This window comes from Engystomops pustulosus, chromosome 2 (genome assembly GCF_040894005.1).
Source record: "Engystomops pustulosus chromosome 2, aEngPut4.maternal, whole genome shotgun sequence".
Classification (NCBI taxonomy): domain Eukaryota; kingdom Metazoa; phylum Chordata; class Amphibia; order Anura; family Leptodactylidae; genus Engystomops; species Engystomops pustulosus.
Window position 1 is genome coordinate 107236298 of NC_092412.1, and position 18817 is coordinate 107255114.

The following is an 18817-nucleotide window of genomic DNA, read 5'->3' on the forward strand; positions in this document are numbered from 1 at the left end:
CTAGATGAAATATTCAAATGACCCCGCCTGCTTTGAAAATTATAATTTTTTCAAAGTTAACGTTTCTGGCCCCCAGGCCCATTTTGGGTGGGGAGGAGCCGAGAGACAGGGGCTTGGACAGGCGAAAGCTCGCCTGGCAGCGGACCGCCAGCTCCATCCCAAGATTAGGCAGCCTCAGAGGAATCCATGCATACTGCCCCTGCTGTTTCCTTTCAACTCTCTATACCACAGACGCTGGAGCGAGAGAGGATATACAGCACATCATCCCCTTATCAAACGAGCTGTTTCAGGCAGAATTTTCAGGTGTTTCACCAGATACATAATGGAACTCGGCGCATCTGTCGCCGCCATGCTAGAGACCTGAAGTCTCAATCATAGCAGCGCAATATGGATGCCCCATACTGTCACTCTTAATCATGGAAGTCGTCTCCATGGCTGCCTCCACATGTCGTCCCCTTATCAAACGAGCTGTGTCAGGCTCATTTTTCGGGTGTTTCACCAGATACGTTATGGAACTTGGTCACTATGTCGCCACCATGCTGTGTTATCGACTAACTATACCGTCAAGGGGGCTATGGAGGCGAGAGGACGCGTCTCACACTAGCTCCTGCAAGATCCCAGGTACTCCCTTGCCATATGCTTAACCCAGCGCCATCAGCCAGCAGAAATGGGCCCCAAGAAGAAGAGGGAGCCCCCGAGTACCCCAGTACCCGTGCCTCGAGCAACAACCAGAGGTATCGGCAGATTTTTGTCACCCTGTCCTCCGGCCGCCACGAGGCTCTCTGGCGCCAACATGGCGGCGACCAACGCGGCCCGCAGCAATGGACCTGGGACTCCGCAGACCTCCTCACCTGCGACCTGCCGCGGGACTCCGGGTCCCGCGAATACTCACCACGGCTCACAGCAAGGTCCGGGACAGAAGAAGACGGCACCGGCGGGGCTCAATGCTGCTGAAGCGCATGACGGGGAGACAGACACGCACGCCGCGATACCCCCTGCAGCAGCGCTGGAAGGTGATAGCCCGCCCGAAGCAGACTGCAAGCTGGCGTCTGCAGATTCCGGGCAGCACAGCACACAGCCACAGGTTGGTGGAGATAACACAGAGGGGATGCCGCGGAGACCCAGGAGTGGGATAGTGGAGGAGTCGGCAGGCCGAGCTCCCCCATCCTCCCCATGACAGAGCCCCCGCACCTCTCACTGAGCAGCACCCAGGTTGGAAGCACGGCAACACAGTAACAGACAGGCACACCTGCTTCTCAGATGCAGCACAGGCACCATATTATGGTCCAGGCTGTAGTCCATCACCCAGCCCCCAGGGAAGCCCCCTCACTACCTCCTGTGCAGCCACAAGGGACATATTGCCCCGTTATGCCGAGTCCAGGGGTACACAAAGGTCCCTGGGAAGGATCTTTAGCCAACTTAATACACAGCTACCCCAGACTCGCTGGAAATAGCCGCGGTTGGATCTGGAGACGGGTCAGCGTCACCTCAGGATTTTCCACCTTCTAACACAACTGCCCTGATTCCGGAGCTGCTGTCCCCTGCTCGGCCGCTCACATCACCTCCACTCCTATCGGTGCCATGGGACTGTAGAGCACAGACATATGTTACATGCTCACCAACCATTTTTCCCAGTTTATTTGTGGCTACACTGTCTCCCGTGCTTATGGCCACGCCAACTTCGTACATGGCCAGCTCCTCAGGCTCTCCACCTGATTCGCCAGTCTTTATGTCTCCATCAGTGGATACACAACAAGCCACAATATTGTCCAATGGTCCAAATGTGTCGGACTGCAGCGACATATAATAGGATCTGACCAAGAACTCATACAGTTAGTTGGACACTTCAGGAGACGTAGTGCTAGATTCCAAGACCTTTATCCCGTACCAGTTAGGGATAATAATAGCAGCAGGATTGGAGTTAGCTACTTGCTAGCAAGTTTACTTATGTGTGTATGTGAACTCTGAATCACCTCTAACAATTGAGCATGTGTGACTGCGAGCCATAGAGAGGTTGAGCAATATGTACCACCAACTGCGTGACTGCTAATTATAGAGAGGACAAGTAATACATCTCATCAACCAGTGGTTCCCTTTGTGGATACCACTGACTTTTGTGATATTCTTAGAGGTCCATATTAGCCCAGCAGTACCCACAACCAGAGTCGGAGAGGCATCTCCCCTCCCTGGTAGAGGCAAAAGAGTGGTCACTAACACACACTCTATCGTTACAGCACAGTACGTTCTCCCCATAAAGTGTCATAACACTTATTATCACTAACCCACTACCACCACAAAAACTTTTAAGACTGTTCGGTTCAGCACATATACCCCAGAAAAGTGATAGACACAGACTTTACTCTGGTTTTAAAAAACTAATACAATAAAAGTTCAATTTTATATATATATTTTTTCCATTTTCCCAATTTGGTCTAAAGACCTTTGCTTGCAGAAATGCAAATTGAGTAAATATATTGATCTTTAACAGGTCTTGACCATAATTTCAAATCTCTGATCTTTTCTATCAGGAATTGGTTTTTGAAGCCACAATATTGGCACAAGTCTTGGAGGGCTTGGCCGAACTGCGCAACTTCAAAGCCCATCTCAAAGCGATACCCACAAGAGAAGATATGGAATGTTATGTTTCCCGCCTTGAACAGTCTTATGGAGCTGAAGTGGCTACACTGAGAGAGGAGGTCCAACAGCTACAAGCCAAAGCGGCGGCAACTGAAGTGGCGCAGATGGCCATACAAGACAGAACAGATGCACACGCAGCCATGCTGGCGACACAAGCCCACCAAATAAAACACCTATCGGATCAATTGGATGACTCAGAAAATAGGAGTAGAAGGAATAATATAAGGGTGAGGGGGCTACCTGAAACAGTGGAATTCGAGGAGGGGGTGTTCCCGACTTTAAACTTTACCACCAAGCCTCAGTCCTGGTGCGTTTGATAGACTGGCACTATCATCTGGCTGCTAAGCAATGGGTCCGATTGGAACAATATAGCTCCCCGATCCCTTTCAGCGCATAGAGGTGGAACCGCAAATGTTTTTAGCCCAAACATTGAAACTCTGGAGGTCATTAATCCAAAAAGGGAAGTTGTCCCGACCACTGAGCCCGCTTACACCTCTATTTTATAACCCTGACTTTCCGCCGGCGTCCAGCAAAATAGAATTTTTGGGTCGATATAACCATGAAGACATACGCATGCATGACATGTTAGGTGAAGCCCCGATACCATCACATCAAGAATTGATAGAGCTCGCAACCTCATCCAACTTATCATGGTTGGAAATGTCCCAGCTGGAAGCATTCCTCAAACGCCCGTAAGTGTTAGCGGCTTATAACTCCCAACGTACTCCGTTCGAAGACCTTTTTGCATCAGAATCCCCTCCGGATCACTGTATTTCTCAAATCTATAGCCTGCTACTGAAGGAATATGACACCACACCTCTACCATATGTGGCGGGGTGGGAGAGAGACTTAGGTATGTCAATATCCGCGGAAGATTGGGATAAGGCATTCTTGTACACTCACAAGATTTCAGTTGTCTGCGTGTCTCAGGAGCGCAACTACAAAATCCTCACTAGATGGTACAGAGTACCAGCCCTCTTACACTCCATATACCCTTTGATTCAGGACACATGCTGGAGATGCGGAAAGGAAAAAGGCACTATGCTGCATGTGTGGTGGACGTGCGGTACTATCTCTACCTTAAGTTCAAGAGTCTAGTCCCAGAGGCAGAAGAATCGGGGATACCTTGCCTGCTCATCTGTGCACTCTTATTTGTGTGTAATCTCTGTTTGTGCCCTCTTTTCTTGGTGCCCTCTTTTTGTACGAATTTTGCTTCGACAATCTAAAACGGATCAGTGTGGCATGGTTGTGTTATTAAATTGGCTAGATTAGTTGACTTTCTGTTATGTCCAGTTTCCAATATAAAAAGTTGGTTATAGATTAGGCCTAGGATAGGTAATAATCTGTTTATTCATGCCAATGGAGAAAAGTTTTCTGCTCAGGAAGGGGGGCACTAGACCTGGGGGTAGGAAGGAGGGCACTAAAACTGTGGGCAGCAGGGGGAGAAGGGACTAGAACTGGGGGCAGCAAACAGAGGAACCAAAACTCGGGGCAGCGCGGGGAGGGGGGGGTGGAACTGGGGGCAGGAGAGGGGCACTACAACTGGGGCAGCAAATAGAGGAAGCAGGGGGGGCTAGAACTGGGGGGGCCAAAACTGGGGATAGGAGGGGGGGGGTGGAACTGGGGGGCAGGAGAGGGGCGCTTCAACTGGGGCAGCAAATGGAGGAAGCAGGGGGGCTAGAACTGGGGGGAGCAGGGGGGCCAAAACTGGACGCAGCAGGGGGGGGGGACTAGAACTGGATGCGGCAGGGGGGGGGCAAAACTGGACGCAGCAGGGGGGGGACTAGAACTGGATGCAGCAGGGGGGGACTAGAACTGGATGAAGCAGGGGGGGGGACTAGAAATGGGGGCAGCAGGGGGGGAAGGGACTAGAACTGGACGCAGCGGGGGGGGGGGGGAGGGACTAGAAATGGGGGCAGCAATGGGGGACTAGAACTGGGGGCAGCAGGGGAAGGAACCAGAACTGGAAGGGGGGCGGGAAGGAAGGGAACTAAAACTTGGGGGAAGCAGGGGGGGAAGGGACTAGAACTGGACGCAGCGGGGGGGAGGGAGGGGGGGACTAGAAATGGGGGCAGCAGGGGAGGAACCAAAACTGGGGGCAGCAGGGGAGGAACCAAAACTGGGGGCAGCAGGGGAGGAACCAAAACTGGGGGCAGCAGAACCAAAACTTGGTCACAGTACACATGGACAGCAAAAAGCCTGTAATAGTAACAAGTGAACTTGGTCACAGTACACATGGACAGCAAAAAGCCTGTAGTAGAAACAAGTGAACTTGGTCACAGTACACATGGACAGCAAAAAACCTGTAGTAGAAACAAGTGAGCTTGGTCACAGTTTCTAACAAGCTCACTTTTTGTATTTTTTACTGCAAACTTTTTTGGCCTGTTGCCGATGGCCTTTCTTTCTCAAGCTTCCATTATAGTAGTTATATTCTTGTACATAGGGGGCAGTTTTATAGTTGTTATATTCTTGTACATAGGGGCAGTATTATAGTAGGTATATTCTTGTAGATAGGGAGCAGTATTATAGTAGTTATATTCATGTGCATAGGGGGTAGTATTATAGTAGTTATATTCTTGTACATAGGGAGCAGTATTATAGTAGTTATATTCTTGTACATAGGGGGCAGTATTATAGTAGTTACATTCTTGTACATAGGGGGCAGTATTATAGTAGTTATATTCTTGTACATAGGGGGCAATATTATAGTAGTTATATTCTTGTACATGGTTTGGGGTCACCGCAACATGAGGAACTGTATTGCGGGGTCACAGCATTAGAAAGGTTGAGAACCACTGATCTAATAGATTAAGACTCATAGATTACACTCATTCAGCGCTATGCTGTGAGGAGTGGAGAAGCGGTAACGAACCGCATCTCCCTTCTCTCTAGGGTCTCCAGGCTTTTGTGGCTAGCGTGGGGGCAGCAGAAAACTGCAGCAATGCCTCAAGACTCGGGACTTTAGACATCAGCGGACAGTCCAAATAGAGCTAATATGGCTCATAGTGTGTTTTAGGTTAGCCATAAATAAGGAAGCTATTCCGAAATGCGTAGGATGAAATCTACTTTCGTATACATGTGATTGCTGCATCCATGTAACAATCTTTGTATTTAAAGTCGTAATAATAAAGATAAATGTTTTACTAAAACCAACTATCCCCCAGCTGGAAATCCTCTGTTATTGCATGAACAGGAGATTAGGTATATTACACCAGCTGTTAGACATGTCACAAAATCTCTGATCTCATATCTCATACTTATTGTGGCACTCACAAATGGTGTTCCTATCTGTATGAAAGGACATGTCGTACAGTTTCCACATTTATAGGTACTTGGCCTTTTCACATCTAGCCATGTCTTTCTCTGTGGTAATTGTCAGGTTCGCTAGGGAGATTGCTGGGACTTCTGGTTCTTCTGGTGGTACCAGCAGTGTTCTCCGAACCCCGGCGCGTATCCGCGCAAACTCCACCTCTCGTCCTGGGCAGCGGCTGCTAAGATCTCGCGCTGTCTAGGAGTTGCTGGGACTTTGAACCTCTGCTTGGTGCCTGGTTGTTTCTGCACCATGAGGGGTTAATTCCCAGATGCTGTCCAGCACCTATCAGGTTCTGGAGGTGGAGTTCTGGCTGCATAAATTGCAGCTTCACTGGTCTCCTGTGCCAGTGTTTGAAAATCCCTTTCTCCACCTGGTTGCTGCTAGTTTGTATTGCTCAGTATCTGTATCTATATTGTTGTTTACTCGGCTAGTTTTGGACTTTGACTCTTGCTTACTGATTCTGCTTTTGACGTTCCCTCTAGTTGTGACTCCGGCTTGTTTACGATTCTTTTATGTTCTATGTTTGTCAGTCTGTTTGTATTTTCCCTTATCCACACTTACTCAGAATATTCCGAGTCTTCAAGTAGTCGCCCCACGGTTTAGCGTGGGGGGGCTATAGGAAGGGACAGAGGTTGGGGCAAGCTCAGGGCACACTATCCCCTGTCTTTTGTGTACCCTATCCTAACAGTAATGCTTTAAGATGGATATGGACTAATCTATCACATAGGTTTTTTCCCTTCCAAAATGTCACTGATGACCTTTCTAAAAAAGAATGCCTAATATCCAAATCTGCCCTCAGGACCCTCCAATAGTTTGATAGGAGGGCCTGCACAGCTTCATGTTGTTCATCAAAGGTGGCTATTAGGTGAAAAAGATTCTCTTCGTCCGGGTTTTTTGGGGTACCAATGGTGAAATCATCCCACTTGGAAAAACTCTTGCTAGGAAACTTTTGCTCATCTCCTTTGTTTGAAGGAGAAGAAGGGACTTAGTAGCTATGTCCTTTCTATGGACCGTTTAGTCAAGGTGATTTGTATCTGACTTACAAATTTTTAAATCCAAAATGGCAATCTCCATCCGATTGATTTCACTTGTTGAACCTAAGGCCCAAATTATTCACTTTCAGGGCAGACACAAAATCTGCTAATGCAGATCCTGTAGAGGTCCACAGGAGTAGGACATCATCAAGGAATCTAAGCCATAGTGGCACGATGATGTCCACCCCATCATCGCCTCAGAGAGGACCACCACCTCCTCCCACAAGCCAAGGTAAAGATATGCATATGTGAGAGCCACTGTGCTCCCCTTTGCTGTACATCTCAGCTGGCGGAGGATACAATCCTCAAACATGAAAATTTTTTTCTCAAGGATACATTTTAGAAGCCTCAATACAAAATTGTTGTGGCTCCTAAACTGTGTCTCATCAATAAGCCCTTTTCCCTGAATCATCTTCAATTCCTCCCTAAATTCCACTACAGGGTGATATCTTAATGGGAGATAACATTGCATGTCATGTAAAATCCTTTGGCGCAGTGCATGACCACAATGTTACCTCCCTTGTCAGATGGTTTAAAGAGGACATGTCACCCATAAAAAAGGCTGCTTACCAAGGTAAGCAGCTCCTAGAGCCACCCCATTTTTAGCAGCGAGTCATATTTTGCCTGAGAATTTTAGAGACTGCAGGGTGAGTGCCACTTCAGTTCTACAGAGCCTAGAAATATGCCTGTGGTTCTTTGAGTTACAGTACCCGAGATACAGGCAGTTAAAGAAAAAGCATGGTAATTGATAGATAATTGAGTTCAAGCTTCAGACGTCTGAAGAAATGCCTTGCCTTAAGCCTCTTAGTGTGACTCTAGAAAGGACATTTGTGCCCCTTCATAGGAATAGAGCTCAAAGCGTGGTGAGCTGACATCAGTAGGGGTTTGGGGGAGCTGTACTGGAGCACAAAGGTGGGGCCTGAGAGCTGAGAAGTGAGCAGCACAGACAAATCACATGTTGTTTTTTTAAAAGCATGCAAACCAAAGCCTAACCCCTGGGACTAAACATAGGATTTTGTCAGGAAACCAGGTAAGTTAAAACACACATTTATATTGTAATGTAAATGCTTAAAAATGGCAGAAATGTATATTTGCTATGCTGTGGTTTTCTGCAACCTGTCGTTAGTGAAAATGAGGTCCCTGGTGACAAGTTCCCTTTAAGGCAGAAAATCTGAAATCAGCTTCCTCTTTCTTGACAGACTGGAGCTCTTTGTCCTTGTCCTGAAGCCAGGATCCTTCATGTAAAATAAACAGTGATTCACAGTTTACTCACACGGATATCTTCTTGTCTTCACACCACTGCTTTTCCACTCTGATCCTAGCCAAAAATGGTTTTCAGCTGTCATGTCTTACTTTCCTAATCCCACCAGATATTTTCTGTAGAATAAGTGCAATAAGTGGCTGTGCAGCTTCTCTTGGATGTGTCTGGTCAAAATGGGTACTTCATCTAAAACAATTCTAAACATTTTGTGAGATGCTATACAAATTAACATAATACAAACAAGAGTGCAAGAAAGAAATGTTCTTATGAAGTTTATAGAATTTGGTGCTTGTAAAAATTAACAAAAACAACAGCTGCATGTTCAAATAATACAAAGCCTATAGCTCCACCAATCTATCTTTAACTTTGCTAAACTGTTAATACCTCACACAGGCACGTCACCAGTCAATATCTGCAGGAAGCAACACATACGCACAGTGATCTGCACAGGGTTAGGAAGTTCCACTTATTTCGACATTCTTTTTTTTTTTTTTTTTTGCCGAGGAAGGTTACCTTTGGTCGGTATTGTTTATATTGTGTTCCCCTTTTTTTAATACCCATTCAGTAGTTTTTTTTTTTGTCCCCTTAATCTACAATTGGGGGTCAATGCATGGTACTGTTTACCTAAAAGGTATTGTTGATGGTTTACGTGTGTCATTGTATTTACTGATTTTCAGCATGTAAAATTGTCCTTTGTTAACGTGTTTTGGGGCTATACCCCTTTCTCAAAACCATAGGACTAAAGTGAAGTGCTTAACATAGAAAGACGTATAAATATAGAGGGACATGCAGCATATGACCAATAGAGAAGTGCCTCACATAATAGCCTAATTAGCCTATGGTCGGCAGATTCTTTTTATAAATAGCTTCTCCTGTCTGCGCAATGCAGTGTGCTCTCTGCCACTCCCCTCTGCATTACAAGATGAGCTCATACACAGACACTTCCTGCCCGCAAGCAGCAGCCTGCACAGACTTACTCTACAAACTACAAGCATGATAAGGTGGAGGCATATAGCAGATCTGACAGTGTGTGTTATAGCTGGCAGTGTGTGTAAAAGGTGGGTTAGCAGGATGTCATTGTGTTATATACCTCTCATGGATCTCAGCTATCTTTTTGTCAGATACTAGTGAATGTTCAATAGCTCAATAAAAGTGTAGATAAACTTGTACCCCGATTCCCGCCTACACTCTGGTATTTTACACTGACCATCACTGAGTGATCGTTTTATTGCTGTTTTAGTTCCTGAGTAAAAATGTAAAGTAAGGGGGTTAAAAATCTTTGTGTCACTAGGGGGTTATAATTTCAGAACTTTCTTTCATGGGCAAGCCCCTTTAATAAATATTTGGTGACTTTTTTTCTATTGAAATTGTGTGGTTCTTATGTTTACCGAGTGGTCTTTTTTACTTACCACAGTGTTTACATTAAAAAGTAATTTACTGCCATCTAGTGGGCAATATCCCCCAAGTTTTAGTGCAGGTCTGTATCCTTATCACTCCTTGATCATGAAACTAGTATAACCATTTATTGATTTTGTATTACCGTACCCTTTTTTAATTGATTAAATAAATCAATTATATTTTGTATTATCTTCATTGTGGACACCTTTTGTAGGTTAAGATGTTTCATACTACTGTAATTATATTGTATATAAATACTCGAGCATTTCACTAGTGCTAAGTGCGTATTTTTACAAATATGTCCATTACCATGATTTACCTACCTGAACTAACTGCTATGCTATGTAGTGCTATGCCCACACATGCCACCTTTACCTTGCCAAAAACAATTATAAGTAATAGCAGCACTCCCAATCTCCCTCACCCCCTATGGATTCATTAGATACAGCCCTCCTCACCCCAATGGATTCCGTTTTGTGGGGCCCCCCAGCAGCCTTGGGCCCTGACACTTATGCTGGCTCCGGCCCTGCTCTTTTCAACATGAAAGTTGTCTACAAACAGTGAGAGCAAGGAAAAGTGAAGGGGTGGGTGGCACTCACTAATATTCCAAAAAGTCTTCTCTTTATTTCATAAAAAATACATACAATACCAAGATAAAGTGCATGATGAGGGAAGGAGGACGTGCAAGGTACCTATGGTGACCCTATTAAGGTCTTATACTTACCTTGTTAAAGTGGCCAAGCCTTTTACGTTTATTTCACACATAGAGAATGGATGTTACCGCATAAATCGTGTAGTACGCAGTCGTGAGAAGTGGAACAGAGTAAAATACATTTCATACCACTTTTTTATGTGCACACCAATATTGTACGTGAGCTGGTAAAGTGTGGGTGTTAGTCCCAGTCTGGCCCTCCATACAGCTGTGTGTCAATCACTTGACCTCGGTCTAATTTTTGATGGAAGCAAGCAGAGATCTAGGAGACTGAAGAAATGAGTAGGTCACATTACAAGACAAGCCTGGTGCCAGTGCCAACCTCTCTGCACCACAGTACTAGCTGCTATACTGCAGTGTGTAGTCCACAACAAGCAGGTTGCTGGGCAGCCTTGGCATAGCTCTACATGGGGCTGCCAAGATACAAGTACACATGTGACAGCCACTGCACAGGACAGGCCAGACCAGTATAACGCGTCCTCTCTGACATTACTCCTCTGCCAGGACATGTGCTCCACTGTGTGGGCGCCAGTACAGGAGGCGGGGACATGTCCGCTCCACACAAGGTCGTCCCTTCCCCACTCAGTCCTATAGAGAAGACTCGCGGCCTGACATAACGTACACAGACAGGCGTGTGTACACCGCCGGTGACTAGCGCACGAAGGGCGATGACGTCGCCGCGCACACCTCCAGCTCCTGATTGGAGGAGCGCGGTCAGCGCCCCGTGACGTCACGGCCTGTGTGGCATGGCTATGTGTGAGCCGGGCTCACCGGGCAGCGTGCATTAGAACTGGGAGAGGCCGAACAGTTATCCCGGGTCCCCCTGCCGAGAGCATGGCAGCCTCTACCAGACTTGTTCTAGGACCATTAGTGGGGGCCATTGACCAGGGCACCGGATCCACCCGCTTCTTGGTAAGAGGTCTCTGTGCACCAATGTGTGACCCGGGCTTCTATTATCACCTGCTCCGGCCACATCTCAGAAGCTCCACAGCTGCCTCTGGTTACAGAGCTGTGAGTGGCACCTCTGCCCAGGCATTGAAGAGTTAACCAGGATGTTTATGTGTCCAGAGGTTGCATTAAATGTGGCATCTGTGCCAGAGTGTAAGGCTGCCAGTCCGGTAGAGAATCCGGTTTAATGTTTTGCAGGAGATGATTGTTCTACAGTGACATAGAAATATTATATTATAATTATTTACAATATCATATATTATATATAATATTGTAGACAATTTGTTAATGTTGTACTAAGATGAAGGATGAGAACAGGTCGGTGTATGGTGCTGTAGGTGCTGAAAAATACTCAAATGTGACTGCAGGGGCCTTGAGGGGTGAGTATTACTGTCTCCTCTTTTACTATGCTACACCTTCATGGATTTTCTGCAAAAATTGAATCTTTCTTTCCCTTCATCTGCTGAAATTTACTTTCTTCTCCATGTTTTCTGATAACAGGAGTGATTTTATTGGCGGTCAGGCAGACACCTGAATGCTGACACTTTAGACTCACATGTCATTATCTGGTTTACTTCCAATCGGATCAGACTTGCTCTCCTTGGAATTGTATAACTGTATAATAATATTATTCAGCCACCAGTCAGTGCCAGTGATGTGCTTTGACGGTAGTGCAGTATTATTTGAGCTCTTTTCAATGGTTTCATTGGTAGAATCTTTAGTTGAATATGTACTTATAACTATGAACATAAAAATCCTTTTTTTTTTTTTTTTTTTTGTGGTTCGTGTGTGGTGAAAAGGTCCTGAATCTCTACAAACCCTAGCTTTTCCCTATGCACCTACCTGAATGAATGGCCAATGTAACCCCTAACAATTAATGTGGTTTCATTGGCTCTGTTGCCGTTCATACTTTTTGATATCCAGAGTTTCCATTTTCATTGTTCTGCTTCTATAATTCAGCACACTGACAATGCCCCTTTTTATGTGAACATCATCAAATGATCTGGTGGATACAATGTTATAACTTTTGTCAGTTGGACCTGGCCCCCATAGTAAATTAATAGAAAACCCTCTCAGCTTCTATCATCTGCTATCAAACATGCACAAAAAATTAGATCAGCCTATATTTACTACTATTTTTGTGCTGTTTGTTTTCTGTAGGTAGAGGGGGACAGTATGAGTTATAGCCCTTGAGAAGGATTGAGAATGTTGAAGTTCAACATGCCATATAATTACTTCACTGGACAATACTGTCAGTAGAGAGTGAACCTGTCTTCAGGAATGTAGTTTTCAGCAGGTGTCTGGTTCCAACAGCTTTTGTTATCTTAAAAATATTTTCTTCAGTGTTCTCGTTCATTTCAGTACTTTATAAAACGTTATTTCGCATTACCCGGCTCCCTGCCAGCAGCATGTGATGAGTCCCTGGGGATGGGCAGCTGCAGCCTGTGTGTTTGTGTTAGTCTCCTCTACTCAACATTATTCCAGCTTCCTTCCACTTTCATGTTTATTGAACAGAAAGGGGACCAAGGGGGATGGTCCAAGAAGAATGCATGAGGAGACACAGCTTCCCCCCCCCCCCCTTCCCGGGACTTGCAACACACTGCTGGCAGTGAGCCAGTTAATCTGAATTAAACAAATGCATTTTTAAAATCAGCCTAGCATAGGCTATGGGAACCTGACACCAGCTAGAAATTACATTCCTGGTGACAGGTTCACTTTAAGACCTGCATAATAATTTGAATATGAGCAAAGGCGATCTAAAGAGCATGAGTTTACTTGAAGTGGTTTCTCATAGTCTTAAAGCTGATGGCTAGTTTTTCTGAATTACTTGCTATTCAGCGTTTATTGCTTTTGAACCTTGGCATGGCTGTATAGCAAAGGTTTTTGTACAGTTATATATATCAATGCTGTTATTGCCCTGCCATATTTAAAGGTATCTTTCTTGCTTGTGGAATTGCTTTTCTTTATTGATGCATAGATAAAATTAAGGCAGCAAGAGTGTATCTGAAGGTCCTGTAGATAATAATTTGAAGGCAAAAACTTGTAAAGATTCAGGACACAGGCATTTTCACCACACACGGACTGAATATTTACACAAAGCAGTAGCTCACACAATGGATTTTGGTACAGATTTTCCAGATGCAAAATCTACTGTGTTAACTAGCCCTTAGTGTATACTTAAATCAAGCAGGAGCCTGAAAAACATGCCCTGTATTCTAAACCGAATCCAGGTAAATATAGGGCATATGTCGGCCACAATCTGACAGCAGATTGTGATATGGCTTCTATAAAATGCTGCGTAAATATATACCAACATTGTTGACCTTGTTTTAGTTTGTATTTCTTAATTTAAAGCTTTGCATTGCAATTATTCCTGAAGATTTTTATTAAATTGATGTAAGGTTGTAGATCTCATGATTTAGAATTCTTAACATTGGTCAACATGTTCCTATTATGTCTTGTAGTATTTGTGACCTTTGGACAAATCCTTAGTTATTGATATGTTCCTATTGAAACTATGAATTGGAAAATATATTTATTCTTTAAAGGAAATCTACCACCAGGATGAAGGATAGTAAACCAATCATATTAAAATGCAGGTATGCGCCTGCTCTGTAAAACTTTACCAATTATGTAAACAAGTTTGAGGAACTTCAGGCTCCATCGATGTTGAGGCCAAAGCCCCTCAGGCTCATTTGCATAGTTTTTAAAGCCCCTTTTTCATATAAACAAGAGCATGAGGGTGATTAGGTCCTTTACTGGGTACGTCATGCCCTTTCCCACATCCTCATCATATTTATAGTTTAGCATGTGTCGGGTGTTGTCTGTTAAAGGCTCTAACCTTTCATTCATATTGGCAATTTTACAGCAGATTTATTAGACCGCCTCTCTCAGCCACATTCACATGTGCATTTTGAATTGTGTTTCAAAATGGAGTTCAAACAGTACACATGGACATGGTCTAAGCCCTTTTCCTATGAGTGAGTTCGGTCTGACAAACTTGCCCTATGCACTTTTGGAATTTTATAGAATGAACCTTGAATCGCTGCACTCAGCATATTTGTTCTGTTTAATGATTCGAGGTTCATTCTGTGAAATTCAAGAAGCGGAGCAAGTTTATGAAACTGTAAAGCCTGTAGCCAACAAGTGATTTCAGATAACATAGTAGATTGGGGTTACTATAATATATAAGCCTACACATTCTGATACAGATCTGTCTGTTGGTATCTAGAAGACATTTTCTGAATCAAAACAACGGTTTTTACATAAACACAACATGTAATATAAAATATATAGTGGGAGACTATTTTTCAATCAGTTTAGTGTCTCCTCCTCTATCAAATCCCACCCTCACATAGAAAGTAACACAAGATCTGCCAGACTTTTTTGAGTGTTGAATGTTTTAAAAGCCTTATACTACTCAGTAGTCTGATGCTTCTAGTATTTTCTCAGTAAGGATTTTAAGGATTTTGTTAAGCACCTGCTGTACACATGGTGTTGACTTTAATACATGGCTCATTTGCTGTATCCACTGTTTACTGCACTTAGCAGTGTGAAGGTGGCAGTCCATTTCTGAAGGTCAAGTAAAATGCAGATGAAACAGAGTGGAAATAAATCCAGAAAAAATTCTATATGCTGTAACGGCTGTCTATACAATGTCAATTCACTGGTATTTTGTAAGTAAAGAACAGGAGATTATTCATTGATTTCTTGCTCATCAGACCTTAGTTATGGTGTTACAACAGTTAAACAGTGTTGCCCTTTACCCTGAGTTATAAAGAATGAGTGACTGATCTGAAGTTCCACCTTCTTGTTGCTGTAACTTAATGCAAACATTTCCATAGTAAAATGCATCTAAACTTTGATTTATTTAAATATCTACCTTTGGTTCATTTCTGTTGGTACATTAATATTAAATATATATTGTGTACCTTTCAGTGGTACCATATTATACTGTAAAAAAATATCTGGTAGAGGTTTATTTTAAGAGCGTGAAAGCAAAGAATTATTTTGAGACCTTAAATCTTGTAAACTAGCTAATATAATAACCTCAAGTGTTTTATCTCTACTTAATCCTCTTTAATATGTTTGAGCTAGTTTATAGTAGTTAATCCTGGTATATACAGGTTTGCTGCATAATAGAAATACTTGCTGTAATAAATGTCTGTAAATGGCCATTGTCTGCCATTATCTAGACAAAGATGAGTCTAAATAGCTTGCAATTACTGAATGTGAACTGATCAGGACTTTTATCCCCTTTCCATAGGATAGGCTGTAATATACAGATCAGATGGGTTCTTAACCACAGGGTCTTTCACCAATCACAAGAATGAGGGCCCCATTCCACATCTGCATTGAGAACCTGGAAGTGCAATCTCATTGCCACAGGTGGCCTAGTACAGCACATGTGATTAACTGGCGGTGAAATACAGTTAAACATTGCTGTTCTATGCAGAGAGAAGGGACTCCTTGCATCATATATTACTATATATTATATATACCTATCCTCTGCACTTTGTGGGCTGTAAAATCTGGCCATTGCTCGGTCTAGAATGGTCATGGTTGGCATGCTTTTGGCCGAAAAGTGCAGCGTTTCCAGTTCGAAACCATGTAAAAGCAATAGAAGGATGTGTGTGAAAGGGGAGCTGTTCTGATACAGAAGTAAAATATCTAATTCTGTTGTATCTTTTTAGATTTCCCTTTTTTTTTCCCCGTTAGTCCCTTTAATAAAAACCATAATTGGTCCTCTTTAAGAACAGATAAACTGTAAAGAGGTTTGTTTCCCTTTTTAGTCACAATCATAAGGTTTCCTGTTCATCTGCTATATTAATGGGTGTTTTCAGAAAATCTTTTTATTGGGTGTGTCAGTTTGTGTTCCAACTTGCTAAATTGTTGGGAAACTTGAGCCACGTTTTTTTTTTTTTTAATATCTGTATTTTGTAACATGCCCACATGACTTGCACGCTGCTTAGAAGTCTATATCCGGGTGGGGGAGGAGTGTACAGCAGCCAGAGATTTGATTTACGTGGGTCGTTTCCCCACTGATGTCACTTTCCTTATATGGACAGTGACATCACCAGGTCCCCCTCTTGCTGAGCACGCCTCGAGGAGGTATGCAATACGCTGCATCCACTCCCTGTAGCCTTCTATTACCTCCACTAAGCGAATATGTCACATAAGCTACCTCTTTTCATCCTGCCTTTTTCGGATATGATAATGCGTTCAGTGTATATGCATGGAGCTTTCTCAACGTAAATGTTGAGCGTACACAAAGTAATGTGAACCAAACCTTAAAGGACACCTGTCATCAGGTCTCTGTCACTAGTCCTGTCACCTCTACCTGTTGGAGCAGCTCACAAGGATCCCATCCCAGCCTTTATTTAGTTATTTCATACATTAATCATTGTAAAATCATCTATTCTTTATCATGTAAATGAGGCTGGTCACATGGTCAGAGGCAGTGATGTTACCCCTCCCCTCTCCTCCCCCTGCTCATGTCTGTGTGTAATATATAGTAAAGCATTGCTAGTGTGTGTATGTCATCTGCTGACATGCTGCATCCTCCTAATATACAGGTGAGAGACACAGACATCAGCTACACATGAATCTGACATGTTCTGCTGTAACATGGCTGCCTGGAGCTGTTGTATCTCTCCTCTACACACACAGGCTGCAGGGGGCGTGGCCACCAGCAGCAGGAAGCACATCATCATACAGCCTCACATCATTATACAGGCTGTCAGTCAAGCACTAGGGGTGTGGCTGTGCCTCCCACTCATGAATAGAGTGGACAGCTTGAATATGCTAATGCTTCATTGGACATTTCACAGGTCATTTGCATACAGCTTTAGGACCTCATTGCTTAGGTTTACAGGCATGTAGAGGGACAATGAAGGGATAGAGGCAATGCTCTCTAATGGCAGTTTATGAAAATATATTTAGTTTAGGGGGGTTATTTTGCATGACGGGTTCTCTTTAAACATACTTTTCATTCCCCTCTTATTTATTGTTGTAGAACATTTTTCTGTACATGACTCTTAATATGCATTGTTGACACTTTTTAATTATAAATATGTTAACATTTATCATCACAGACATTATTACAATGTATACTTAACTGCTAAAAATGCCCAATGTGAAAACAAGAATTCATTATTTGTATAATTTCATACTGGACATTATATCTTTTTATTACAAGTTTTATTAAATCTTTTCCCCCAAAATGGATAAATATTTTTTTTTCACCACATCCTAGAATAACATAATACTGATGGAGTGGATATAGACTTTTAGGGTGATGGTTCAGTTTAAAGATTTTTCAAGATTCTGCCACATGTGTGTCTAGGCCTCATCTGGTATCGGTTCATCCACATTAAAGTAAGACACTGTCCTAGGACTGATGTAACAATGCCTCGGGAATCAAAGCAGATACTTTTTTTACATCCTGGACAACCATTTCATTTTCTCATTATATTGTCCTACAGTTCTTTAGTTTTCTTTCTAGTGCTTTGTATTTGCAAACTTTGACCTAGATTGATAACATAGATTCTGCAAGTCTTGGTAACAATCCGCAGGTCTCAAGGTTGCAACCAATTACCACCTTGTATGGACATGAGCTTTTGTGGTACATCCAAATGATCATTAGTTCCTGATGTTGAATCCTGCTGCTTATTTGTCTAGATACTCGTTTGTATTATTGCACCAGTAATACATAAAATATGAGGCACAGGAGAGTGCCAATCTACTATAGAAAGGGGATGGAGTATGTGAGTGAAGAAACTGCTCCCATAATTGTGTAGGTTACAGGTTTTGAGGAAAAGTTTGGTTTTCTGGTTGTGAGTGGGAGGCGGCTAATGACACCTTTGTAGGTTACTAGTAAATGGTAGGAGCTCTCAATGCTATTTTTTTAAAACTTTGTTTCAACAGAAAGTATCAAGTACAGTATTCTTAAAATTTAAAGAAAATTTAGATGAGCTTCATATGAAAGCTGCAAGCCTGTTGGGGGATGTTTCTAAAATAGCTTTTTATGGAAATTATTATTATCTATTAATATAACACTATTAATTCCATAATGCTGTTTGATTGTTAAGGGTTCACAAACATTCAAATAACAAGAACAAATAAGAACAAACACTTTCAAAAGCAGCATAAATTTTCTTTACATGTCAAAAATACTTAAGACCTAGTGTTGCTATAATCACATAGTATAAAACAAAATGCTTTTTATTCATGTGGCTGTATGGTTTAGAGATGAGAAAGGGTTCACGGGGTATAAAAACTTTTGCAACTGTTTGTCAACGTTTGGAATTTTTCACCATAATTGTGTAAATATTTCTGAATGACTACTTAAGTGACACAGAATGTTTGCATAATGTTTCTTCGGGTATCCGGTGTATGAGTGACGTAATGCTCCATAACTTAAGATCACTGAGAATTAAAAACTAAGTCGGACACTATACAGTGAGTTGCAAAATCACAAAGTAGGAGACCTAGCAGCTACCAGGCACCTCTGT

At 43.0% G+C, this 18817-nt stretch overlaps 1 protein-coding gene across 3 annotated transcripts in view; it reads left to right on the forward strand.

Moving 5' to 3' along the window:
* Window positions 1-10989: 10989 nt before the first annotated feature.
* GK (glycerol kinase) overlaps window positions 10990-18817 on the forward strand; it is a 41331-nt gene continuing 33503 nt past the window's right edge. For all 3 annotated transcript variants that reach the window (XM_072135902.1, XM_072135905.1, XM_072135903.1), the window contains exon 1: window positions 10990-11267. In XM_072135902.1, the coding sequence (XP_071992003.1) occupies window positions 11190-11267 (78 nt within the window). In that variant the 5' untranslated portion in view covers window positions 10990-11189. The remainder of the gene's footprint in view (window positions 11268-18817) is intronic.